At 39.3% G+C, this 23,790-nt stretch overlaps 1 protein-coding gene across 1 annotated transcript in view; it reads right to left on the bottom strand.

Moving 5' to 3' along the window:
- The window catches only part of ODAD2 (outer dynein arm docking complex subunit 2), a 232,686-nt gene that overhangs the window by 98,031 nt on the left and 110,865 nt on the right, over positions 1–23,790 (bottom strand). The window contains exon 16 of the mRNA XM_004386246.1: positions 19,143–19,257. Within this exon, the coding sequence (XP_004386303.1) occupies positions 19,143–19,257 (115 nt within the window). The remainder of the gene's footprint in view (positions 1–19,142; positions 19,258–23,790) is intronic.

Here is a 23,790-nt window from a genome sequence, read left to right on the forward strand (position 1 = left end):
ACATCCATTTTGGTCTTTTCTTTCTTTCCTGTCTTTTTAATGACCTCTTGCTTTCTTCATGTATGATGTCCTTGATGTCATTCCACAACTCATCTGGTATTCAGTCACCAGTGTTCAGTGTGTCACATCTGTTCTTGAGATGGTCTCTAAATTCAGGTGGGATATACTCAAGGTCATACTTTGGCTCTCGTGAACTTGTTCTAATTTTCTTGAACTTCAACTTGAATTCGCATAGGAAAAACTGATGGTTGGTTCTACAGTCGGCCCCTGGCCTTGTTCTGACTGATATTGAGCTTTTCTATCGTCTTTTTCCACCAATGTAGTTGATTTGATTCCTGTATATTCCATCTGGTGAGGTCCACATGTATAGTCACCGTTTATGTTTGTGAAAAAAGGTATTTGCAATGAAGAAGTCATTGGTCTTGTAAAATCCTATCATATGATCTAAGGCATTGTTTCTACCACCAATGCTGTATTTTCCAACTACCAATCCTCCTTCTTTGTTTCCAACTTTCGCATTCCAATTGCAAGTAATTATCAGTGCATCTTGACTGCATATTTGATCAATTCCAGACTGCAGAAGTTGGTAAAAATCTTCAGTTTCCTCATCTTTGGATTTAAGGGTTGGTGCGTAAATTTGAATAATAGTTGTATTAACTGGTCTTCCTTGTAGGCATATGGATATTATCCTATCACCGACAGTATGGTACTTCAGGATAGATCCTGAAATGTTTTTCTGGACCATGAATGAGATGCCATTCCTCCTAAATTTGTCATTCCTGGCATAGTAGACCATATGATTGTCTGATTCAAAATGGCCAATACCAGTCCATTTCATCTCACTAATGCCTAGCATATCAATGTTTATGCATTCCATTTCATTTCTGACAACTTCTAATTTTCCTAGATTCATAATTCATACTTTCCAAGTTCCTATGATTAATGGATGTTCGCAGCTGTTTCTTCTCATTTTGAGTAGTGCCACATCAGCAAACGAAGGTTCTGAAAGCTTGACTCCATCCACATCATTAAGGGCAACTCTGAGGAGGCAGCTCTTCCCCAGTCATCTTTTGAGTGCCTTCCAACCTAAGGGGCTCATCTTTTGGCACTATGATCAGACAACGTTTCGCTGCTATTCGTAAGGTTTTCACCAGCTAATTCTTTTCAGAAGTAGACTGCTAGGTCCTTCTTCCTAGTCTGTCTTAGTCTGAAAGCTCTGCCAAAACCTGTCCACCAAGGGTGACCCTGCTGGTATTTGACATACCGGTGCAAAACTTCCGTATCGCAGTAACACGCAAGCCACCACAGCAGGACAAACTGACAGGCACTTGGTGGCATACTGCTATATATATGCTATATACATTGCTAGGGAGGGTATCCGTTTTAAGAGACTAGAGAAGGTGTGCAATCATTGTGGAATCAGAGTGAGCTTGCTGGAGAAACACAGTCCCGTTGACTATTTGAGATTAGCAATCAAGAATTTTTAATGATAATAACTGGCCCAACTGCATGACTTCCTCCAGCAGCATTGAACTACCAGAGGATAATCATGGGCAAGATAGATGGCTGAGTCCATCCAGGGCTGAGACTTCATCAGGCAGGGACAATAGAAAGAAAAAGGGTGAATGGACTTGAGAGTATTTGAAATAAAGTGAGTGCAAGGACAGACTGGAGTCCCTGGATGGTGTAAATGCTTACTACACTTGGCTGCTAACTGAAAGCTATTCAAGTCCACTCAAAGGTGTGTCAGAAGAAAGGCCTGGCAATATACTTCTGAAAAACCAGCCACTGAAAACCCTGTGGAGCACAGTTCTCCTCTGACACACACGGGGTCGCCGTGAGTCAGAGCTGACTCCACGACAGCTAGTGGTCTATTTATTTGTATATATATATTTTTTATTTTTGTTTTTTCAGGTCCCACTTAAAAATCTAGTATACAGATAAAAAAAACTTGTAATACAGTTTGTTATTTTAATCTTTTAGGATTTTAGAGATGGGAACTTGATAAGGAGCATACTTAGAACTATTTGGTGACTTAAAAATGATGAGAGACTAATACAGGTAGACAGACGGCAAACACAGTTGCATTTTAAGGAGGTTTTAGATTTTTAAAGAAGCTCTGTTGATTCTTTTGGCGCACTGTTGGACAGACACACATTCTGTGACCCCAACATGACCAAGTCAAAGCCCATAAACCATTGATGGCAGTATTCTTGGCATGAAACTAACCCCTCCACACGCCTTCTCCAAGCTCCTCTTGCTCCCTGATTGGGCAGGGCTCAGTGGGAAGCTGAAATTAAACAGGAAGTGATGTTGGATTCCAGTCCTGTTTGATCAGCTGCGTTCTGTCACACCTGTGGTCAGGAAGGTGGCCTCGTCCATACACACTGCTCAGCCTTCCTGGCTAAAATACCACATCTGTATTCCAACCTCACAGAAAGTAACTTTCTCTCTTCTCTTTTGGAGAATCTTTCTCAAATTTCTCTGTTGGGAGCAGATCATTGGCTTTGAAATGAACAGAGGTTTTTTCTCCCCTCCATGATCAAAATTCAAAACCAGGCATTATTTTCTAAACAAGTAATAAAATTAAGTTTAAGAAGGTTTACAAAGCTAAATGATCTTATGGATATATTACTAATTTGGAGGACAGACTGAGTTTTCTTCCTAATTCTACAACTGACATATTCAGAGTACTTAGTGATGAATAATTCCTCACAGAGTGTTTTTAGGGAGAGTTAAGTCAGCAACGAGGAGCCCTGGTGGCGCAGTGGTTAAGCACGCAGAACCCACGAGCAGCTATGCGGGAGAAAAGACCTGGTGATCCGTTTCCATAAAGATTACAGCCTTGGAAACCCTATGGGGCAATTCTACTCTATCCTATAGGGGCACTATGAGTCAGAATCCACTTGATGGCAACAGGTTTGTTTTGGGTATTCTAAAATAAGAACGTCTGTTTCCTGTTAATTCCCAAGGAAGTTCTGATTAGCAATTAAGTATGCTAATCACTTCTTATAAGGTCCCTAAGGTGGCGCAAATGATTTGCACTCAACTGCTAACCTAAAGGTTGGTGGTTTGAACCCACTCAGCAGTACCTCAGAAAAAGAGGCCTGGCCATCTGCTTCTGTTAGGATTACAGTCCAGAAAACCATATGGGGCAGCTGTACTCTGTGACACATGGGGCTGCCATGAGTTGAAATCAACTCAAGGGTAAGGCAAATATATTTAGGCTTTCACTTTTTTATTAATAAAAATCTTTAATTTTTCATTAAATGAAAAGAAATGCATTTTTGAGGAAATTACTATAAATACTACCTTGCAATATTTACAAAAAATAATATCAGAAGTACAATGGTATTTTAAGAAACAAACAATGATTCTTATAAGTTTTGGCAAAAGGTATGAAAGAGATTGTGAGATGTAACACAATTATACATTTTTTTACATGAGTTCCTGTATTTTTCAATATCTTATTCTTCATGGAGCACAGATTTGAGTTGACATTATACAACAGGCAGTTTTGCTTCTTAAGAACAAAGAATTTAATACATGGCTTTTTGCCAGAATCAGTTGTTACATTCTTTACATCACAAGTTCATAATACTGAACACCTGTTTACCCACTGTTTTTCTCCAAAAACGTGTTTGATCATTCAGCTTGAAAGGAACAGCTTTTCACTTTCATTTACAAATCTCTCATATTTCTCAGAAAGCAATCATTAGCCTGCAACCAGACTTGCTAAATTTACAAAATAACATCCCTATAGAGGTCAAATATTGGAAACACTGTCCTTGTAAGCAATCTTAATTGAGGAAAAAAAAAAACTAAAAACTTTCCTTAAGCCCAATACTGAAAACATCTTAAATGGTAAACTCTTACATAAAACTAGAAAAATACACAGTGAAGTTTCTGTAATTAAGTCCACATTTGTTCCACTTTCTGTTCTTTTATTTTTGATAGACTGAAGAACACTGAGTAGCTTTTTAATTGACGATGCTTATTTCCTGTCTTAAATATTCTTTCAAGTTTTATGTAAGACTATAAAATGGACTTGCCTTTAGCACTCTGATTTTCCAATCATATAAAGAATGGGACAGATACTTGTTAAGCTGATAAAACACATCTTTTTCATCTGTGACATTTTCTTGATCACTGATTGACTACCAAAAAGTATTATTTACTTTCTTCAAACTGAAGGAACGTTTTAAACCTTCTAACTGAGATGCTGGTCTACTGCTGAAAAGGTCAATGTCTCTTACTACGGAAATCACACATCCATTTGTTTTATGGATCCAGTAGCAAAGTAATCACAATGCAAAATTCAATGCAAACTGACATTGTGAACCTTTGTGTCAATTATTTCATAATTCACCACCCAAAAGTCTTTGGTTCTGGTACTTTGTTGCCTGGTTCATTCACTGATGTTAGCTGCCGTTGAGTTGGCCCCCAAATCACAGCGACCCCATGCACTCACAGAGACCTCACACACAGAGGACCAAATCACTACCTGGTCCTATGCCAACCTCATGATCAGTTGCGGATTGGACTGTTGAGATCCAGAGGGTTTTCATTGGCTGATCTGCGGAAGGAGGTCACCAAGCCTTTCTTCCTAGCCTGTCTTAGTCTGGAAGCTCTGCTGAAACCTGTTCAGCATCAAAGCAACATGCCAGCTCCACCGACAGACGAGTAGTGGCCGTGCACCAGGGGCGCTGGCCAAGAAACGAAACCAGGACTCTCAGGCGGAAGGCAAGAATTCTGCTACTGAACCACCCTTCCCCCCGTCATTCACTGATAACCAAAATACCGCAGAGTTGATTCTGACACGTAGCGACCCTACATGACCGAGCAGAACTGCCTCATAGGGTTTCCAAGGAGCAGATGGTGGGTTCAAACTGTGGACCTTTTGGTTAGCTGCCTGAGCTCTTAACTACCATTCACTGACAGATACCTGCAGACATTTCTCAGACAAGAAAAGATGTGACATTCACTAGAAATGATTTTCAAGTTTCATTTTCTTAGATGGATCTGAAAATGTTTTCTAATGTGCAAGCTGTGAACAATACAAAAATGGATAACGTCTGTTTTGAACACTTGATATCCATGCCACATGAGAACAAACTTAGTGCACTAAGGTTTCATGATGCCTGGTAACTGTCACCCAAACCCACAAACCAAACCCACTGCCATCAAGTCGACTCTGACTTACAGTGACCCTACAGGACAGAGCAGAACTGCCCCACAGGGTTTCCAAGGAGCGGCTGGTGGATCTGAACTGCCAATCTTTTGGTTAGCAGCTGAACACTTAACCAGTGTGCCACCAGGGCTCCAGGACCCAGAATTCACAATAACTCTCCTGGAGGCCTGGCTTGTGGGTACTTTCTACCCTTGGTATTGCTCTTGGCCCCAACTGACGCTGGCTGGCTTCTGCAGCACTACGGCCAAGAAAACCCTACGGGGCGGCTCTCCTCTGTCACACGGGGTCACCAGGAGTCTGAATCGTCTGGGTGACACATGACACCTCTCCGTACCATTAGTCCAGACAATGAAGTTATTTATTTCAAAATGGTGCTAAATACTATGATTCATAAGTAAAAAGTCTAAAGTTACACGCAAAAGCATCTTACATGGAAAAAATGTGAAAGTGCTTTCTTACAAAATAAAAAATCACCTTTCCTAGAAAGGTAGGTCATTAATTTATCTGAACGGGGAAGGGGTGGGGGGAGGAGGGCAGAGTGGACCAAAATATCTGTCAAGACCTCCTCTAGTTCCATTACTTTCCCACACGCTCCATGCCCCAGCATATTCAAAAAACATATTTCCTGTCCTGTTCTCTCTCAGAAATTATATTAGAAAATAATTTAACCCACCTAAACAATAGAAGGCCACAGAAAAACCTGCTCAAAAGTGTTAAATTAAACATAATCCAGTAGGAAAAGTTTTGAATTTAATATAAAATAAGAGACGTAAGGCTTTCAAAGAGTTCCAAGAACACATGGTCTTTTTGTGTACAGATATTTACATGTATCTCTGCCCATATTACTTCAGCTCATCCAAAATTCAGTCGATTGTACTATTATTTTACGTACCAGGAAGAAAGAGAAAACACTGCCCATTAACTTGTGATGTGCTGTGAATAAGACCAATTCTTATTTCAGAGATGTTAAGGTGAAAACAACAGTTGTACAAAATTTAATAAAATACGATACCTACTTAGGGTCTGGTGCACAGTCACTGCTTAATAAACATTAATGAATTAATGAAATTATATTATTTGCCTAGAGGTTAGAGATTTGCTAATTTTTTATTTTATCGTATTTAATTATTGCCACAAAGCTTTTGAAGGCAAAATTAGAATTTAAATGTGCTGATGAAATATAAGCTTAGTCCAGGAACTAATTATTAATATCATAACATGTTCCTCTCTAGCACAATTTTATATTCTAGGGCTCTTACATTTACCTAAAGAAACTCAAAAGAAGTAAGAGATGCAGTGTCTCCTTGAGTATAATGCATGGGTGAAACTGAGGAAAAATCCCATTAAATCTTCAGGTTACTATGTTTTAGGTTAATAAATAAAGTCAATTAGAAATAAAACTTTTTCTGTTCTTGATTCGGGGCCCTGGTGACATAGTCGTTAAGAGCTCGGCTGCTAAACAAAAGGTTGGCAGTTTAAATCCACCAGCCGATCCTTGGAAACCCTATGGGGCAGGTCTACTCTGTTCTATAGGGTCACTATGAGTTGGAATCAACTCCATGGCAATAGGTTTGTTTATTTTCTTTTTTGGTTCTTGATTTACAATCAATTGTCGGTACACGTGTTAGAAAAAAGAAGATCAACAATGCATGGATTTTAACTATTAATTTGGTTTCGTATGAAAAGAATTGATCAACAAAACTTAAAATATTGTTTAAAGCTTAACTAAAGTAAATATAGGACGCCTTAGTGAAGTTTTAAGCTGTAGTTATTTCAGAACTATAAATGCTTCAAATTTTGAAAGTTTAATTATGTGCATTTCATTTTCATTTATTTAGTTTTGTGAATTTTCAAAAAATATATTTTTTAATTTTAATTTTTATAGTCTCTCTGACTAAAGATGGCAGATATTGACTGAAACAAAACTTCCAAGTTAAAAATTTATTTTCAAAGTTTCCAGAACCAAACAAGTATAAAACAAAGTTAAATAATGAAACTTTCAAATAATATATAGTTTTTAGCATTTGCATTTCTCAAGTTCTTATAGCTGAAAACAGCACTAAGACTTTTGGGACCGCCTGTATGTTCAAGGGCAGTAGGGATATTCTTCACCCAGAAAATCTTCTTGAGTCTGATGAGAACACCATATGGACTTGATCACTGGTGATATTTTAGTGAAAACAGCGTAGGTGGGTTCGGACTGCCAACTTTTTGATTAGTAGCCGAGTGCTTAACCATTGCGTCACCAGGGCTCCTACATCTAAGAGTAAAGAGTCTCAAAGGGATACATCTCTAGGAATGACCATCTAGTTAAAGGAGAAAGTCTCTGGCCAAATTAATCTACAGCCATACTTGTTAACTGTTCAGTGGAAACCATGAACTGGTTTAATGGAAGTCCTGGGGAACTAAGCACAGATATCTACCAATGGGTCAGAGGTAACTTTATTTTCTCTCCCTAGATGAAAAAAACATTCTAAAAGAGTTCATATGTAATTTTTGCTTCACTTAAAATCACTGTCCTTTTTTAACACTGGAAACAATTGCATAAATAACTATGATATAGACATATAATAAAATACTATTCAGCCAAAAAAAATTAGATAGGGCCATAGAAAGACACACAGGGGATCAGAGATATTCACAATTCATTGTTAAGGAAAAACATCTTCCTTCTTAAATTAACAGTGGTTATTTCTGGGCACTTAAATTACAGGTAATCTTATCTTCTTCCTTTTGCTTAACTTTCTAAAAATTTACATAATGAACATGTAACCATAAGCAATTGTATTTAATTCTTCAGGTCTACAACTCTTTGCGGCAGCTGCCTTACGAACACACCCCTCCATTACTTGCGTATCTTAAACTTGCACTATCCAGTATAAGAACCACTGGCCACACGTGGAGTCCCTGGGTGGTGCAAACAGTTAAGCACTTGGCTACAAACCAAAAAGGCTGGAGGTTTGGGTCCACCTAGAGGCGCTTCAGAAGAAACTCCTGGCTATCTAATTCCAAAAGGTCACAGCCATTGGAAACCCTATGGAGCACAGTTCTGCTCTGACACATGTGGGGTTGCCATGAGTTGGAATCCACTCAACCTCACTGGTAGCCACATGCGCCGTGTAATTCTTGGTGAAAGAAGAAAACCAGCAGAGATTTCTTCATGAGTCTTTCTTTCCCTTGGAAGTGGTAGGAAGAGAGCTAAGGTTTCTTACTGGGAATTCAAAGATACCAAGTTGGCGTGGGTTGAGCAGCTTGCAGGTCAGGTTTAAGAGAAATGGAGCAAGAAGGAGCTCTCTATGGAGGTGTGGATCTAGTCTGGACCCCACAGGTCAAGGGCAAAACAGCAGGTAGGCTGGGTCATGTTTAAAGCTTGAGTGTGGTCCAGCCTAGGTTGCCAGCACAGGAGAGCAGTCAAATATCCAGGGTAGAAATCCTGGGCAGGAACGATACATATGAAAACGCCTGGAGTATCTTTTAAATCCAGTAACCGATAAATAGGCAGATTTAGGTTGAAATCAATAAGAGGATAGGACATAATTTACACATCACAACACTAAGTAGAAATTTTACGTATACAAAACAGTGTATCAACAATAATATTAGATTCTATATTTAAGTGATGAAGAATTCATCAGTATCTATAACATCTTTTTCCAGAAAGTACAAAACCTTCAGTATAATTTTTTAAAAATATTTTATTGTGCTGTAGGTGAAAGTTTACACAGCAAATTAAATTCCCATTCAACAATTCATACACAGAGTATTCCGTGACATTGGTCACAATCCCCATAATGTGCCAGCACTCTCACCATTTCCACCCCACCTGCCCCGTTCCCATCCATCCAGTTTCTCTGCCCCTCCTTGCCTTCTCATCTTTGCTTTTCAGTAAATGTTGCCTGATTGGTCTTGTAGAGTTGACTGTTCAAAGGAGCACGTTCCTCACAGGTGTTATTGTTTATTGTATAGGCCAATCTATTATTTGGCTGAAAGGTGACCTCTGGGAGTGGCTTCAGTTCCAAGTTAGAAGGGTATCTTAGGGCTCTAGTCTCGGGTTCTTCTAGTCTCTGTCAGTCCAGTAAGTCTAGTCTTTTTTTATGAATTTAAGTTTGGTGCTACATTTTTCTCCCATTCTAAGTGGGACCTTCTGTTGTGTCCCTGGTCAGAATGGTCAGTAGTGGTATTGGGCACCATCTAGTTTTTCCGGTCTCAGGCTGGAAGACGATGTGGTGGTTAGCGATGACGTGGTTAGCGTGGGCAGTTAGTCCTGTGGCCTAATTTCTTCCTTGAGTCTTTGGTTTCCTTCACTAGCCTTTGCTCCAGACAGGAAGAAACCAATAATTGCATCTTAGGTGGCCAGTCGCAAGCTTTTAAGACCCCAGACGCTAGTCACCAAACTAGGATGTAGCACATTATCTTTATGAACTAAGTTACGCCAATTGACCTAGTTGTCCCAGAAGACTATGGTCCTGAGCCTTCAAACCCAGTAAATCAATCCCGAGGCATTTTGGTATGTCTAGGAAGTATCCCTAACTGTGCCCCCTAAGCACTTTATTGTATATATGAACATATATTCAGCACATACAAACATGTATATACATATAACCACAAATATACCTATACATGCATGTGCATGTACTCCTATACACCTTCCCACATCCATATAGCATACATATCTATGTAACCACTCACATATTTTTTGCTGGTTATTACTGTTGCAAAACTGTATATGTTACAGCATATTTTTAAAAAATATTTTATTGTTTTAGGTGAAAGTTTACACAGCAAATTGGATTCTCATTCAACAATTCACACACAGATTGTTCTGTGACATTTGTTATAATTCCCCTAAAGTGTCAGCACTCACCATTTCCGTACTTAATGTTTCAGGTGAAAGTTTACAGTGCAAATTAGTTTCTCATTCAAAAATTTATACACAAATTGTTTTGTGACATTGGTTGTTCTTTATTCTTGTGACCCTCTCAATGTCTTCATTTATCTCGGTCAAGTTACACTGACTTCCCCCGTATTGTATACTGCCTTTCCCATCACCAGAATTAACACGTGTCTACTATTTAGTGATTCCCCTCTCTCCCCGTCCCATCCCTGGTAACCATCAAAGAACGTTGCTTTCTGTTTGTATATCTGTTCTTGACTTTTTATAAAAGTGGTATCATGCAATATTTGTCCTTTTGCATTTGACTTATTCCACTCAGCATAATGTCCTCAAGATTCATCCATGTTATGTTTCGCGGACTCATCGTTATTCTTTATCATTGTGTAGTATTCCATTGTATGCATGTACCACAATTTGTTTATCCATTTGTCCATCGATGGGCACTTTGGTTGTTTCCATCTTTTTACCATTGTGAATAATGCTGCAACGAACATGGGTATGCATATGTCTGTGTCACTGCTCTTATATTTCTAGGAGATATATGCCTAGGAGGGGGATTGCTGCATTATAAAGTATTTCTATTTCTAGCTTTTTGAGGAAGCATCATACCATTTTCCATAGTGGTTGTACCATTTCACGTTCCCACCTGCAGTGTATAAGAGTTCCAACCTTCCCACAGCCTTGCCAGCATTTGTTATTTTCTGTTTTTTCCATCAGTGCCATTTTTGCAGGGGTGAGACGGTATCTCATTGTAGTTTCTATTTGCATCTCTCTAATGGCTAATGGGAGCCCTGGTGGCACAGTGGTTAAGAGCTCAGGCTGCTAACCAAAAGGTCTGTGGTTCGAATACACCAGCCACTCCTTGGAAACCCTGTGGGGCAGCTCTATTCTGTCCTACAAGGTCACTTTGAGTTGGAATCAACTCAACAGCAATGGGTGCTGATGATGTGATGCGAAACAGCTAATGAACACACGTATCTCTTCACGTGTTTGTCAGCCACCTGAATGTCCTCTTTGGTGAAGTGTCTGTTGTAATGTCACCCATTGCATTTCTTATTTTGGTTATTTGTGTCTTTTCACTTTTTTCCTTTGTTAATTTGGCAGTGGTTTGTCAAATTTATTGATCCTCTCCAAGAACCAACCTCTAGTTTTGCTGATTCTTTCTATTGTTTTTCTATTTCATTTATTTCTGCTCTGATCTTTAGTATCTCCTTTCTTCTGGCAACAGTGGACTTCTTTTGCTGTTCCTTTTCTATTTGTTCAAGTTGTTGGGTTAAGCTATTGATTTTTGACCTTTTTTCTTTTTTGATGTGTGCCTTTATTGCTATAAAATTTCCTCTGAGCACTGTCTTTGCTATGTCCCAGAGGTTTTGGTATGTTGTGTCTTCATTCTTGTTTGATTCTAAGAATTTTTTAATTTCATTTTTAAAATCTTCTGAGCCAATAATTTTTAAGTACTATGTTATTCAGTTTCTATGTATTTAATTTTTTCCTTGCTCTTTCTGTTATTGATTTCTAGTTTTATAGTGATATGGTCAGAGAAGATGCTTTGTTATTATGTCACTGTTTCTGACTTTATGGAGGCTTTCTTTGTAGCCTAGGATATGGTCTGTTCTGGAGAATGATCCATGTGCATTGGAGAAGAATGTGTCCTGTGCTGCTGTTGGGTGGAGTGTTCTGCATACATCTATGAGGTCGAGTTAGTTGATTGTTGTCATGGATTGAATTATGTCCCCCAAAAAATGTGTGTATCAATTTGGCTGGGCCATGATTCCTGGCACTGTGTGATTTTTCTATATGTTGTAAATCCTGCCTCTATGATGTTAAGGAGGGAGGATGGGTGGCAGCTGTGTTAGTGTGGCAGGACTCAGTCTACAAAATTGGATTGTGTCCTCAGGCAATCTCTTGAGATATAAAAGAGAGAAGTGAGCAGAAAGACGGGGACCTTATACCACCAAGAAAGCAATGCCATGAGCAGAGCACATCCTTTGGACCCAAAGTTCCTGCACAGGGAAGCTCCTAGTCCGGGGTAAGATTGATGAGAAGGCTGACAGAGAGAGAAAGCCTTCCCCTGGAGTTGATGCCCTGAATTTGGACTTTTAGCCTACTTCACTGTGAGGAAATAAATCTCTCTTTGTTAAAGCCATCCACTTGCGGTATTTCTGTTAAAGCAGCACTAGAAGACTAGGACAATTGTGTTATTTAGATCTTCCATATCTTCGTTGAGTTTCTTTTGAGTTGCTCTGTCCATTGTTGAAAGTGATGTTTTAAGTCTCCTACTATAATTGTAGAACTATTTCTCTCTTCAATTCTGTTAGAGTTTTTTTTATGCATTTTGGAACTCTAACATTGGGTGCATAAACATTATTGTTATGTCTTCTTGGTGAACTGACCCTTTAATCATTATATAATGCCCTTCTTTGTCTCTTATAATGGATTTTTACTTAAAGTCTATTTTATCCGAAATTATAATTGCTACTCCTGATGTCTTTTAGTTACTGTTTGCTTGATATAATTTTTCCATCCTTTGATTTTAAACTTAGCTATATCATTGTGTCTAAGGTGTGTCTCCTGTAGGCAACATATTGGTGGGTCATGTTTTTTAATCTATCCTGCCACTCTTCATCTCTTGAATGGTGCATTTAATCGATTTACACTCAGTGTTTGATTGTCTTCGTTATCCAGGGATGCTATAACAGAAATACTACAAGTGGATGGCTTCAACAAAGAGAAATTCTCTCACTGTCTAGGAGGCTAGAAGTCTGAATTCAGGGTGCCAGCTCCAGGGGAAGGCTTTCTCTCTCTGTTGGCTCTGTGGGAACATCCTTTCATCAATCTTCCCCTGGCTGAGGAGCTTCTCAGTGGAGGGACTCCGCGTCCAAAGGACGCGCTACTCTCCTGGCTCTTGTTTCTTGGTGGTGGGAGGTCCCCTGTCTCTCTGCTCACTTCTCTCTTTTGTATCTCAAGAGACACTGACTTAAGATAAAACCTAATCCTGTACATAGAGTCCTGCCTCATTAACATAACTGCTGATAATCCCACTTCATTAACATCATAGAGGTAATATTTACAACACATAGGAAAATCACATCAGATGACAAAATGGTGGACAATCACACAATGCTGGGAATCATGGCCTAGCCAAGTTAACACACATTTTGGGGGGACACAATTCAATCCATAGCACTGATTAACGATCGGTAATAACTCACAGCTGTCATTTTGTTATACTTTTTTGGTAGTGTTAACGGTTTCTTTGTTCATCTTAATTTTCTGTGCTGAGTCCTCTTTGTACATGGATTTTCTTTTCCTATCAATTGTTGTTTTTGTGTTTACCAAGTCTTTTTTATTTTCTTCCTTATTTTGGAGAGTAGATTTATTAATTTTCCTTGTGGTAACCCTGAAGTTTACCTTTATCCTCTTAAATTTAAAATAGTCTGCTTTATCTTGGTATCACCTCAACTTCCTCTCTTTATGGAAGTTTATTACCCCTTTTTGTTTTGAAGTTGTCACTGTTTACAACTTAACACCTCTAGTTCCCCGCTGTCAGTTTTGTAGCTTTATTTTACTTTTGTGAAATCTTTATCTGGGTTAGTATCTGAGTGATGCTGTTGTGTGTCTTTATCTCAGATTGCTGTCTGATGTTGTTGGTTCTCTATCTGAAAGACTCCCTTTAATATTTCTTGTAAAGCTCATCTGGTTTTTATGAATTCCCTTAATTTCTGTTTATCTCGGAGTGTCTTAGTTTTTGAAAGACAATTTTGCTGGATATATGATTCTTGGTTGGCAATTCTTTTACTTCAGGATTTTATATATGTCATCCCATTGCCTTCTTTCCTTCATGGTTTCTGATGAGAAATCAGCACTTAGTCTTAATGATGCCCCTTTGTAAGTGATATTTCATTTTTCATGAGCTGCTTTCAGGATTCTTTCTTTGTCTTTGATTTTGGAAAGTTTGATTATGATGTATCTTGATGAATTTCTTCTGGGCTCAATCCTGCATGGGGTTTGTTGGACTTCTTAAATGGAAACCTCCCAACTTTCATGATATTTGGGAAGTTTTCTGCCAACATATCTTCAAAAATTCTCTATGTACTATTTTTCCTTCTCCTCTTCTGGAATTCCTATTACAAGCATATTATTTCTCTTGATGGTGTCCCACATAACTCTCAGGCTTTCTTCACTTTCCTTCACTCTTTTTTCTGACTGCTCCTCAAACAAATTAGTATCAAGGGACTTTTCTCCTATTTGGCTGATTCTTTCTTCCATTGGTTCAACTCTCTTCTGTGTTCTTCCACTGTGTTAACTATTTCTGACATTTGTTTGTTAATCTTCTGAATTTCTAGTTGTGGTTTATGTACGGTTTCTAATTGTCTACTGAGTCTTGTCATTTTGTTCTTGTATTGTTTTCCTGAATTCTTCTAGGGTTTTTTCTGTGTTTTTTTTGATCTCTTTGAGGACCCTAGATATAAATCTTTTTAATTCCTTCTCAGGTAGTTCTATCATCATCTATTCCTCAGGAAGGGTTTCTTTCCCTTTATTTTGCTCACTTGTTTGAGCCAACTTATCCTGTTTCTTCATATGATATTTTATTGTCTGCTGTCTCTGGGGCATTAAGGTGTTATTTATTCATACATTTATTGATTGACTGTATATTTGTTTTGTCCTGGTTTTTTTGTTGTTTTGTTTTGCTATATCAGGGCAGGAGAGGTGGGTGTGCTCCACTGATCACTGGTCTGGTGGCACAGGAGCACTAGCCACCTATTGCCAGGTGGGCGGGGTGGCAGTGGGGGACAGGCGGGTGGGCAACGCACTGCCACTGATCAGTCTGGTGGTGCAGGAGTGTATGCTGCCACTTGCCAGGTGGGCAGGGTGGTGGCGGCGTGATGGGCAGGGTGGGTGTGTTCTGCTGTCAGTCATCAGTCTAGCAGTGTGGGCATGCTCTCTGTTGCTCTCCAGGTTGGCAGGGCGGCGGACGGGAGGCTGATGGGTGGAGCAGGCACATGCTGCTGCCAGTCGTAGGTTCAGTGGTGTGGGAGTGCACACTGCTGCTCATCAGGTGGACGGAGCTGCTGGGTGGTGGGTGGCAGGCAGAGCAGATGCATGTTGCCAGTCACAGGAGGAGTAAGGTGGGGGGGACAGGGAGGCTCATACCATAGTTCCCAGGCAGGTGGCGCAGCAGAAGTGGGGTGGGGAGGCTCTCGCTGCTGGTCACTGGGAGGGGGAGGGGCAGGAGAGCAAGTTCCTCTAGCTGCCAGGCATGGGTGCCACGGCACTCACCATAGGCTGCAGCCAGCAATCGGGATCTGGTTCCGACAAATGCAGGGAGGGTCGGGGCTGCCTGGAGTCTCGTCCAGTGGGGGACCTCCTGCTGACATTCTATGGATCTGCTACTCTGCGTGCGCTACCTACCTTAATGGTCGGGGACTGCCACTGGTGAGTAGTCCTGTCTCTGATTCCTGGCTCCCTCCCTGCTATGTGGATGCCAGGATCCTTGGAGCTCTCACACACCTTCCTGTGCTTTCCCTTCTTAGATCCGATTCATGTCCTGCTCACCTTGCTTCACTACAGGTTTGTTTACACAGTTTCTCTGTCTGCTCTTGGGAATTCCGTGAAGTCGCCTTCCTGTGCTCCTCACCTGGGGTCGCTGCTCGCTTTGTCTCAAGATGGACACGCTGGCAAGGCACCTCCAATCCGTCACCTCCTTGTTTGCTGTTTTCGTTCAGTTTCTCCTTCCAACTGGTGTTCTAATTCTTCATCCTTCCTTTTGATCCTCAGGGTTCCAGGATTCTCATCTGTATGTGTTTCACTTGGTTTCTCGGGTCTTTGCTGGAGGGGACAGCATGTCTGACTAAGTCACCATCTTGGGCTGTCTCTCTTTAGTATGCTTTTACCTCTTATCTCCTCATTACCTAACATGTTTGGTTAAACCATCTGGTAGTTTAGATCCAGGTTGTTACTGTGAGAATACTGTTATGTTTTTACTGTATTTTATGTTGTTACTTTTAAAGTAATTCTTAATAATTTGATCAAATTTGTAAACGACTTAGCAAACGAGTCATATTTAACTATAAATTCTAAATTTACTTATAATTTACTTTTAATTTTTTATAGAATTTACTTATAAATTCTATTTACTTATTATTGTTTCTTATAACTCATGTTGTCCTCTTTCATAGAATTTTTTTTTTTTTGCTGAAAAATATTCTAAAGTAATTTTACAATTTTTCAAAAAAGGTGCATTGGGTACCTGAAGTATTTTGTTCTTACTTTGTACTCACACTTGAATGTTAGTTTTTCAGGGTATAGAATTCCAGGATAAAAATTATTTTTGCCTAAGGATAGTTAAAAAGAGCCCTCATGGTACAACAGTTAAGCACTGGGCTGCTAACCAAAAAGTCAATGGTTCAAACCCACCAGCTGCTCCTCAGGAGAAAAGACCTGGCGATCTGCTCCTGTAAAGATTCTGGCCTAGAAAACCCATGGGGAAGCTTTATTCTGTCACACTGGGTCTCTGTAAGTTAGAATCAGCTCAATGGGACACAATAACAACAAGAGGGACGGAGTAAAGGCATTGTTCAATTTTTTTTTTTTTTTAGAATTTATTGTAGTTAAGTCTAATGTCACTGTGATTCTTTCTCTTTTGTAATCATTTTTTTTTCCTTTAATTTCAAGAAATATCAAGTTTGAATTTTGACTAAGTGTGGAAGTTTTTGTTTATTTTTCTTCCTTGGTACTAAGTGAATCTTTTCAATCTAAAGACTAGAGTTTCTTCAGCTCTTTAGCTTATAGAAATATCCCTTTTTCTTTCCTTTTTTTAAAAATATGACTACGTCTTCAATTATTCTTTTTCTTTCTTTTGTGTTTTCATGCCCTATTTTCTTTTTACTCCTACTTTACAGTCTTAGTTATGACTTTACCTTCCAGCCAGATCCATCCTAATACTCACCCCTTCTATTAAATTTATTATTTTACCAAGTATATTTTTTTAATTTTCAAGAACCCTTTCTTAATCTACGAATGTTTCCTTTTCAATAACAGCTTATTTGGACAAAGTGTCCCCTTGAATCTCCTGAGAATATTAATTTTAAAAATGTGAAGTTATCTTCTGTCCTTTATATTATGTTTCCTCTAAAGTTAATTGTCCTGCTTATTAATCTCGGCTTGTCTCTTTAGTACCATTAGTCTTCCTGAAATGTTTGGTGAGCCTTAGTTGTTTATTTTTATGAATGAAGGACTGGGCTGATTAGTTCAAATAACTGATGGGGATATCCTTCACGGATGTGTACCAATCTTTCCCCAGTAGGCTTCTTTCTTGCTCCCTAAAGAATATTGTTTGAATTTTGGATATTTTTGAACTTCATTGAACTTTATAACAATGTAATCATACTGTCTATTTCTGCAACTTTTTTTTGTTCAATATGTTTGTGCTATATTGATGAGTTTACTGCTGAAATACGTTCATTTTTCATTGTTATTTTGGTGTACAATTACCACCCTGTTGTCCATTTTCCTGTAGATCAACACTTAATTTGTTTTCTTTTCTATTTTTTGCTATTAAAAATAATGATTCCGTGGGACATAAAATGATACTCGTGAAGAGTGTGCTTCTTAGCTCTAGTAGATACATGAGACTAAATGGAGAGCTTTTGTCCGGAGGTGAGATGAGAAGGCAGAGAGGGTTAGGAGCTCATTGAATGGACAAGGGAAATCATGGATGGAAAGGAGGAGTGTGCTGTCACAGTACAGGGAGAGCAATTAGGGTCACATAACAATGCATGTATAAATTTTTGTATAAGAGACTAACTTGAAATGTAAACTTTCACTTAAAGCAATAAACAAACAGAAAAAATACTGATTCCATTAACAAGTTGGTAGTAGGTCTCCTCTACTCCTAGTATGCATCACAATTCACTTTTTACAAAAAGTTATTTCTAGTCAAATATTTAGGATGATAGTTAGAGTTACGTTATTATAGAAATAAAACCCCTTAGATAAAAATATTCAACAAGGAGAAAAAGGTTCAGCAACAAGGTTCTTAAAGAAACCCTTAAACCCGTAGCAAATTTTTAAGTAGATACAGCAGAAACAGGCTTTAAAAAGATCTTTAGAGAAAACGATAAAATTTTCAAATGAAGAACTAAAAATAAACCTTAGCAATCTCTAGTGAAGTCTTTACTGGCAAATAAGAAAAGTGGGACTTGGTGAAATTATGTAACTTTTTCAAGGTAATAAATAACCTTAGGGATCTGTCACTAAGGCGCCTTGGTGGCACAGTGGTTAAGCACTCAGCTGCTAACCAGAAGGTTAGTGGTTCAAACACACCACTGGCTCCACAGGAGAAAGATGTCGCAGTCCACTTCCGTAAAGATTTACAACCTTGGAAACCCTATGGGGTACTTCTACTCTGTCCTACAGGACTGCTATAAGTCGGAATTGACTCAGCAGAAACGGGTTTTGGACCTTTCACTGCAGTCTACAAATATGATGGAACCTGTCATCTCAGACATGCTGTCACTCCCTGTAAGTAGCAGATAAATGCAGACAATTTTTCGTATCACTCAACAGGGAAGAAGAGTCAACTTTTCTTTACCTTGATTTACCTGGGACACTTGTTTCCACTACACCAGCTCTGCCATCTTAGACTAGTTTCACTGGGCATTTTAAAACTGACCAGGAAAAGGCACTGTTCACAAATTATTCTGATATAAAAATTGTTCAGTGGTGTCTTCCACAAGATAATTCTTACCAAAAATAAATCCAAAGTCATCAGTAAACTCTAGTGTCATTATACATAGTCCTTGGAAGGCACAAATGGCTAAGTGTGTGACTACGAACCAAAGGGTTGTCAGTTCAAGTCCACCCAGAGATGCTCTGGAATAAAAGCCTGGCCATCTACTTCTCAAAGGGCAGAGCCTTGAAAACCCTACGGAGCACAAACTCGGCACACATGGGGTTGCCATGAGTAGGAATCAACGTGACAGCAACTAGTATGAGTAGCGACATTATTCAGTATGGTATTAGAAATTCTAGAATGAACTTACAGTCTTTTCTTACCTTAGCATTTTCAATGCAGGGGCAAAGGGCCCACGCTGCACTGGCCTTCACGTCTGGGTGTGGGTTCTTCAGCAGTGACCACAACAACCGAACCCCATCTAAGCGGTCAATTATCCTATTTGAAAACATAATGATACAAAGTGTATAAAATGTGTAAGTTGTAATTAGTGGGTGAAAATGAAAATTTAGATGGCCCACCTATTCCCATGATTTTAATTATTTTTCTCCTTTTGACGTTTTACTCGTTTTTTTCGCAGAACTTTAAGAACAGCATGGATACAACATGCTGTTGACTGGTCAGCCCCGATTTCGGTTTTAAATTCACGACACAGCAAGCAAGCTGCATGGTAATGACCAGCCGTGTCAACTTGAAATCAAGCCGGGTCATTTTTTAATTAGCTGGGCACAAACTGTTACCTACATTGAAACATACTGGCCCCTTTCAGATGGTAACATCTAAATACTTTCCAAAACAAATATTTATGCCTCAAAACTGTGCAGTTACCTTTTTTATTTGGTCTAGACTTAATTTACTCACCATACCGTATGACATATTTTAAACTCCCTCAGCCCTAATCTAGCCTTAGGAATTAAAATCACTACACCATAGTGTATCCTTTGTTGGGCACAAAGAACACATAACTTGTTTTCCATGTGCTCCCTAACCAGCAAGACTAGCATTGCACGCTGCGTTATAATTACTTAAACACACTGTAATCAAAATATCTTCATGACTAGCTGAAAAATGAATTATCATCAGAGTCACCTCTACCATCTGTCTTCTGTTTATGTATCAATCAGTCTGAGGAGCATAACCTCACATCTACCGAGTACTTTCAGTTGAGAGGAAGGCCAAACAAAACTTAATATCCTTCACAAACATGGCTTTGTTCAGAAAGAGATGTCAAACTCAAAGCAGATGAAAAAAGATAAAGAGCATCAAAATTCCTTTGATTTTTAGTTTCAAGTTGAGTTAAACACATGCAGTATTTAACCACAGATACGATAAATACCATTAGCCCAAAATACCATTCAAATTCTTTCTTGAAAAGTGATGTAAAAACATCTACATCTCTTGATTATCTGGGATGAGTTTCCCAGAAGAAGAGAAATGGATTGTTCCAAAGGTTCCAAGTAGAATGTTACATAACCTGATAAGATGATGAGGCAAATAACCTTTAGTAAGATATAAACTGTCTCTTTAAAACAATGACTTTTAATAAGAAACAAGTACACTGAGAAAGTATTTTAACCTGAAGTTTAATTAAACGTCTTTTCTAACTTGAAAAGTTTTCTGCTGTGTAATGCAGAATTAAAAAGTTTTCTTGCTCGATTATAAAAATCAGCTTATATGAAGAAATACACTGGGCATTACACAATGAAGAATTTACTTTAAAAATGAAGTTAAAAATGCTCACTGTCTCACATATGCCACTGGGCCTCTATGTATTTTTTCATATTTCGTATTTCAAGTTCGTAATTAATGACAGTCAAGGACAGCCTGGCCTACCCTCTCACAAACTGAACAGTAAAATTTGCAATAGTAACATACACTGTTGGACATAATTTCTCATTAGATTAAAAGAAGTCACTTGGATGGCACATGTTTTCTGGTTAACAAAAAAAAAAAATTCAATTCCGTATCCCCCGCTCAGGCAAAATTTTACAACTAACTTAAAAATTTGCTGTAATAATTGTCAAAAAGATCCCTCTGTCCCCCATGCTCACCCTGAACCCTATGCAATTCATCACTGCTTAGTTATAACGACGAAGATTTTTACCCCATTAGTGATGTCTTGAAAGAAGACTCAGCACAGTACAGACTCACAACCTTATACTAAAACCAAAAAACCAAACCCATTGCCATGGAGTCGATCCAACTCATAGTGACCCTAGAGGACAGAGAACTGCCCCACAGGGTTTCCAAGGAGCGACTGGTGGATTCCAACTGCTGACCTCTTGGTTGGCAGCCGAGCTCTTAACCACTGAACCACCAGGGCTCCAAACTTATACTAGGAAAACGTTATTAAAAACATTTTTAAATACAAGAACTAACAAAGTCAGGTAGCATCAAGAAAAGTCAGTCAGCAAGCTTAAGCTTGTCGCTTTCATTTGTCTCACCCTCTAGGTCAAATCAGTCACTGATGATTTTTACTTCACAATAACTCAGGTATCTTCCCTAATTCTTCCGTTTTCCCTGCCAGCACCCGAATCCCCTTACTACTACCAGCTCCACATACCACATGAACTTCCACAGGAATGAATAAATCTGTCTCAGAAGAAATAAAACCAGAATACTCCTTAGAGGAGAGTATGGCGGGACTTCAGCTAACTTACATTGGCCATGTAATGGGGAAAGACCAATCACTAGAAAAGGACATTATGGTTGGTAGAGGGTCAGCGAGAACAAGGGAAACCCTCAGTGAGACAGGCTGACTCAACAGCCTCTACAATGGACTCAAACATACCAACCGTTATGAAGGATGGTGCAGGACCCGGCAATGTTTCCTTCTATCACACGTAACCGGAGCCAACTCGACCACAACTAACAAGCTACATAACTGCTGCGTACCTTGGTTTTGTACCTTTCGAGTTTTAACTCCAACCTATCACATAGATCACTGTGAAATTAAGCCCCCTAAAGGGTCACCTAGACCTTCTGCAGTGGATACTAGACAGTGAGATCCTGGGGATATTCATCTGGTCACTGCAACGCCCAGCACATTCAATCAGCACTTGTTGAACAATTCACAACAAAAGGTCACTCTCAGGAGAAAAAGTCTCCAAAGGCTTCTCCTTGCCTGTGTGATATTAAAACCCCAATTCCTGAGCTCAGTATTTAGAATTTCCAGTGAGCTGGTTTATTCCTCCCAATTCACTATATTTGACCGTTTACTCATGAAACACTCTTTGGCCATCTACTAAACCCTAAATGCCAGGCATACCAAAAAACAGGTAACTTAATCGTCCCTCAGGAAACTACAGTCTAGTGTTGGAGATAAATAGCCCAAGACACGAAACCCATGCCACAGGACACAGAACTGCCCACAGGGTTTCCGAGGCTGTAATCTTTAAGGAAGCAGACTGCCACATCTTCCTCCTGCAGAGCGGCAGGCAGTGTCAAACTGGCCCTTTCTGTTAGCAGCCAAGCACTTAACCCTGTGCCACCAGGGCTCCTTCTGGGGGATAAACAGTCCACTTTAACTGATCATAATAAATGTTGCCAAAGATATCAGACAGACAGGAGTTTACTCATCACACCAGAGATATCCTTCTCCCAGCTATAAGCCTTTGCCTGTACTGTACCCATTTTTCATTATAATAATGCATCTCTTAAAGCCTATGACAAATCTCTTCCACAAATTATCTGGCTTCTCCTTTCTTTAAAGCCCTCTGTTGAATTCTGCTGTCTCCTTTCCTGGCACTCATATTGCCTTATAGCCCTGAGTCACTTCTTATCTCCCCCAGTTACCGCGTAACCGCCTCGAGAATCCTACATGGCTCACCATACTTAGAACATACTAATAGAGCCAATGAACACTGGTTAAACAGATGGGAAACAGGACAGTCTTTGCTCCTTCCTTTTTCCATTCATCAAAAAATCTATGCCAACACAAATATTTATTTTTAAAATACATATTCAAATTCTAAATCAAACCGTTAGAGTAAGTTTTCATTCGAAGCTGTCTCTAAGTGCATTTTCACAGAATTTCTTTAATACTTTATTGCTTTTTGCATATACGATGATGGATTTACAGACAGAGTTAACTCCAACTCATGGCGACCTTAAATATAAGAGAACGAAACGTTGCTCAGTCTTGCGTCATCCTCACAACTGCTACTGTGTTTAAGTCCATTGTTGCAGCTGTTATGGAGTCCATCTCACTGAGGGTCTCCCTCCCCTCGCTGGCCCACTACTTCACCAAACACCATGTCCTCTTTCAGCTCCTGAGCCCTCCTGATGACGAGTCCAAAGCGAGGAAGTTGGACAGTGTTCTCTGGTGACTCCTGAGGTTTTCATTGGCTAATACTGTGAAGCAGGTCACCAGGCCTTTCTTTCCAGAATGTCTCAGTGTGCAAGCTCCACTGTAACCTGTCCACCGCGGGTGACCCTGCTGGTATTTGAAACACCAGTGGCACAGCTTCCAGCATCGCAGCAACACACAGCCACCGCAGTACGACGAACGGATAGACAGGTTGCAGGACAGACTTACAGGTGGTTTTAATTTACACCACTGTCCATTATTCTCTTTTGTACAAGTCTTTAATTTGATTAGCATGATGCTCTGAATTCAATTCCAGCATATGGTAGATCTTCCCACGTTTATAACAACAGAATTTTACATTAATCCCTTGGCATTATAAAAATAAAACCAAATCAGTGGTTTCTGAAACCTTCAACTTTATCAGAAAAATCATTCTGCCTGGCTGGCAGAGTAAACAGCTCCAGAAAAATGAGTACATTTTCGTATTCTGGTTACTTAAAAAAAAACCAACAAATCAAAAAGATGCAGCTTCTTACTATGTTTCTTTGTCTCTTATGTTATTTTGACATTTTCCAGGACTGTTAAGAGGTCTGATTGAGGCCACATATTTGAATAAATGTGAAGAGTCGGCACCCACATCGTGGGCATGGCTAAGATTGTAG

This window comes from Trichechus manatus, unplaced genomic scaffold (assembly GCF_000243295.1).
Source record: "Trichechus manatus latirostris isolate Lorelei unplaced genomic scaffold, TriManLat1.0 scaffold00160, whole genome shotgun sequence".
In the NCBI taxonomy this organism is placed as follows: Eukaryota; Metazoa; Chordata; class Mammalia; order Sirenia; family Trichechidae; genus Trichechus; species Trichechus manatus.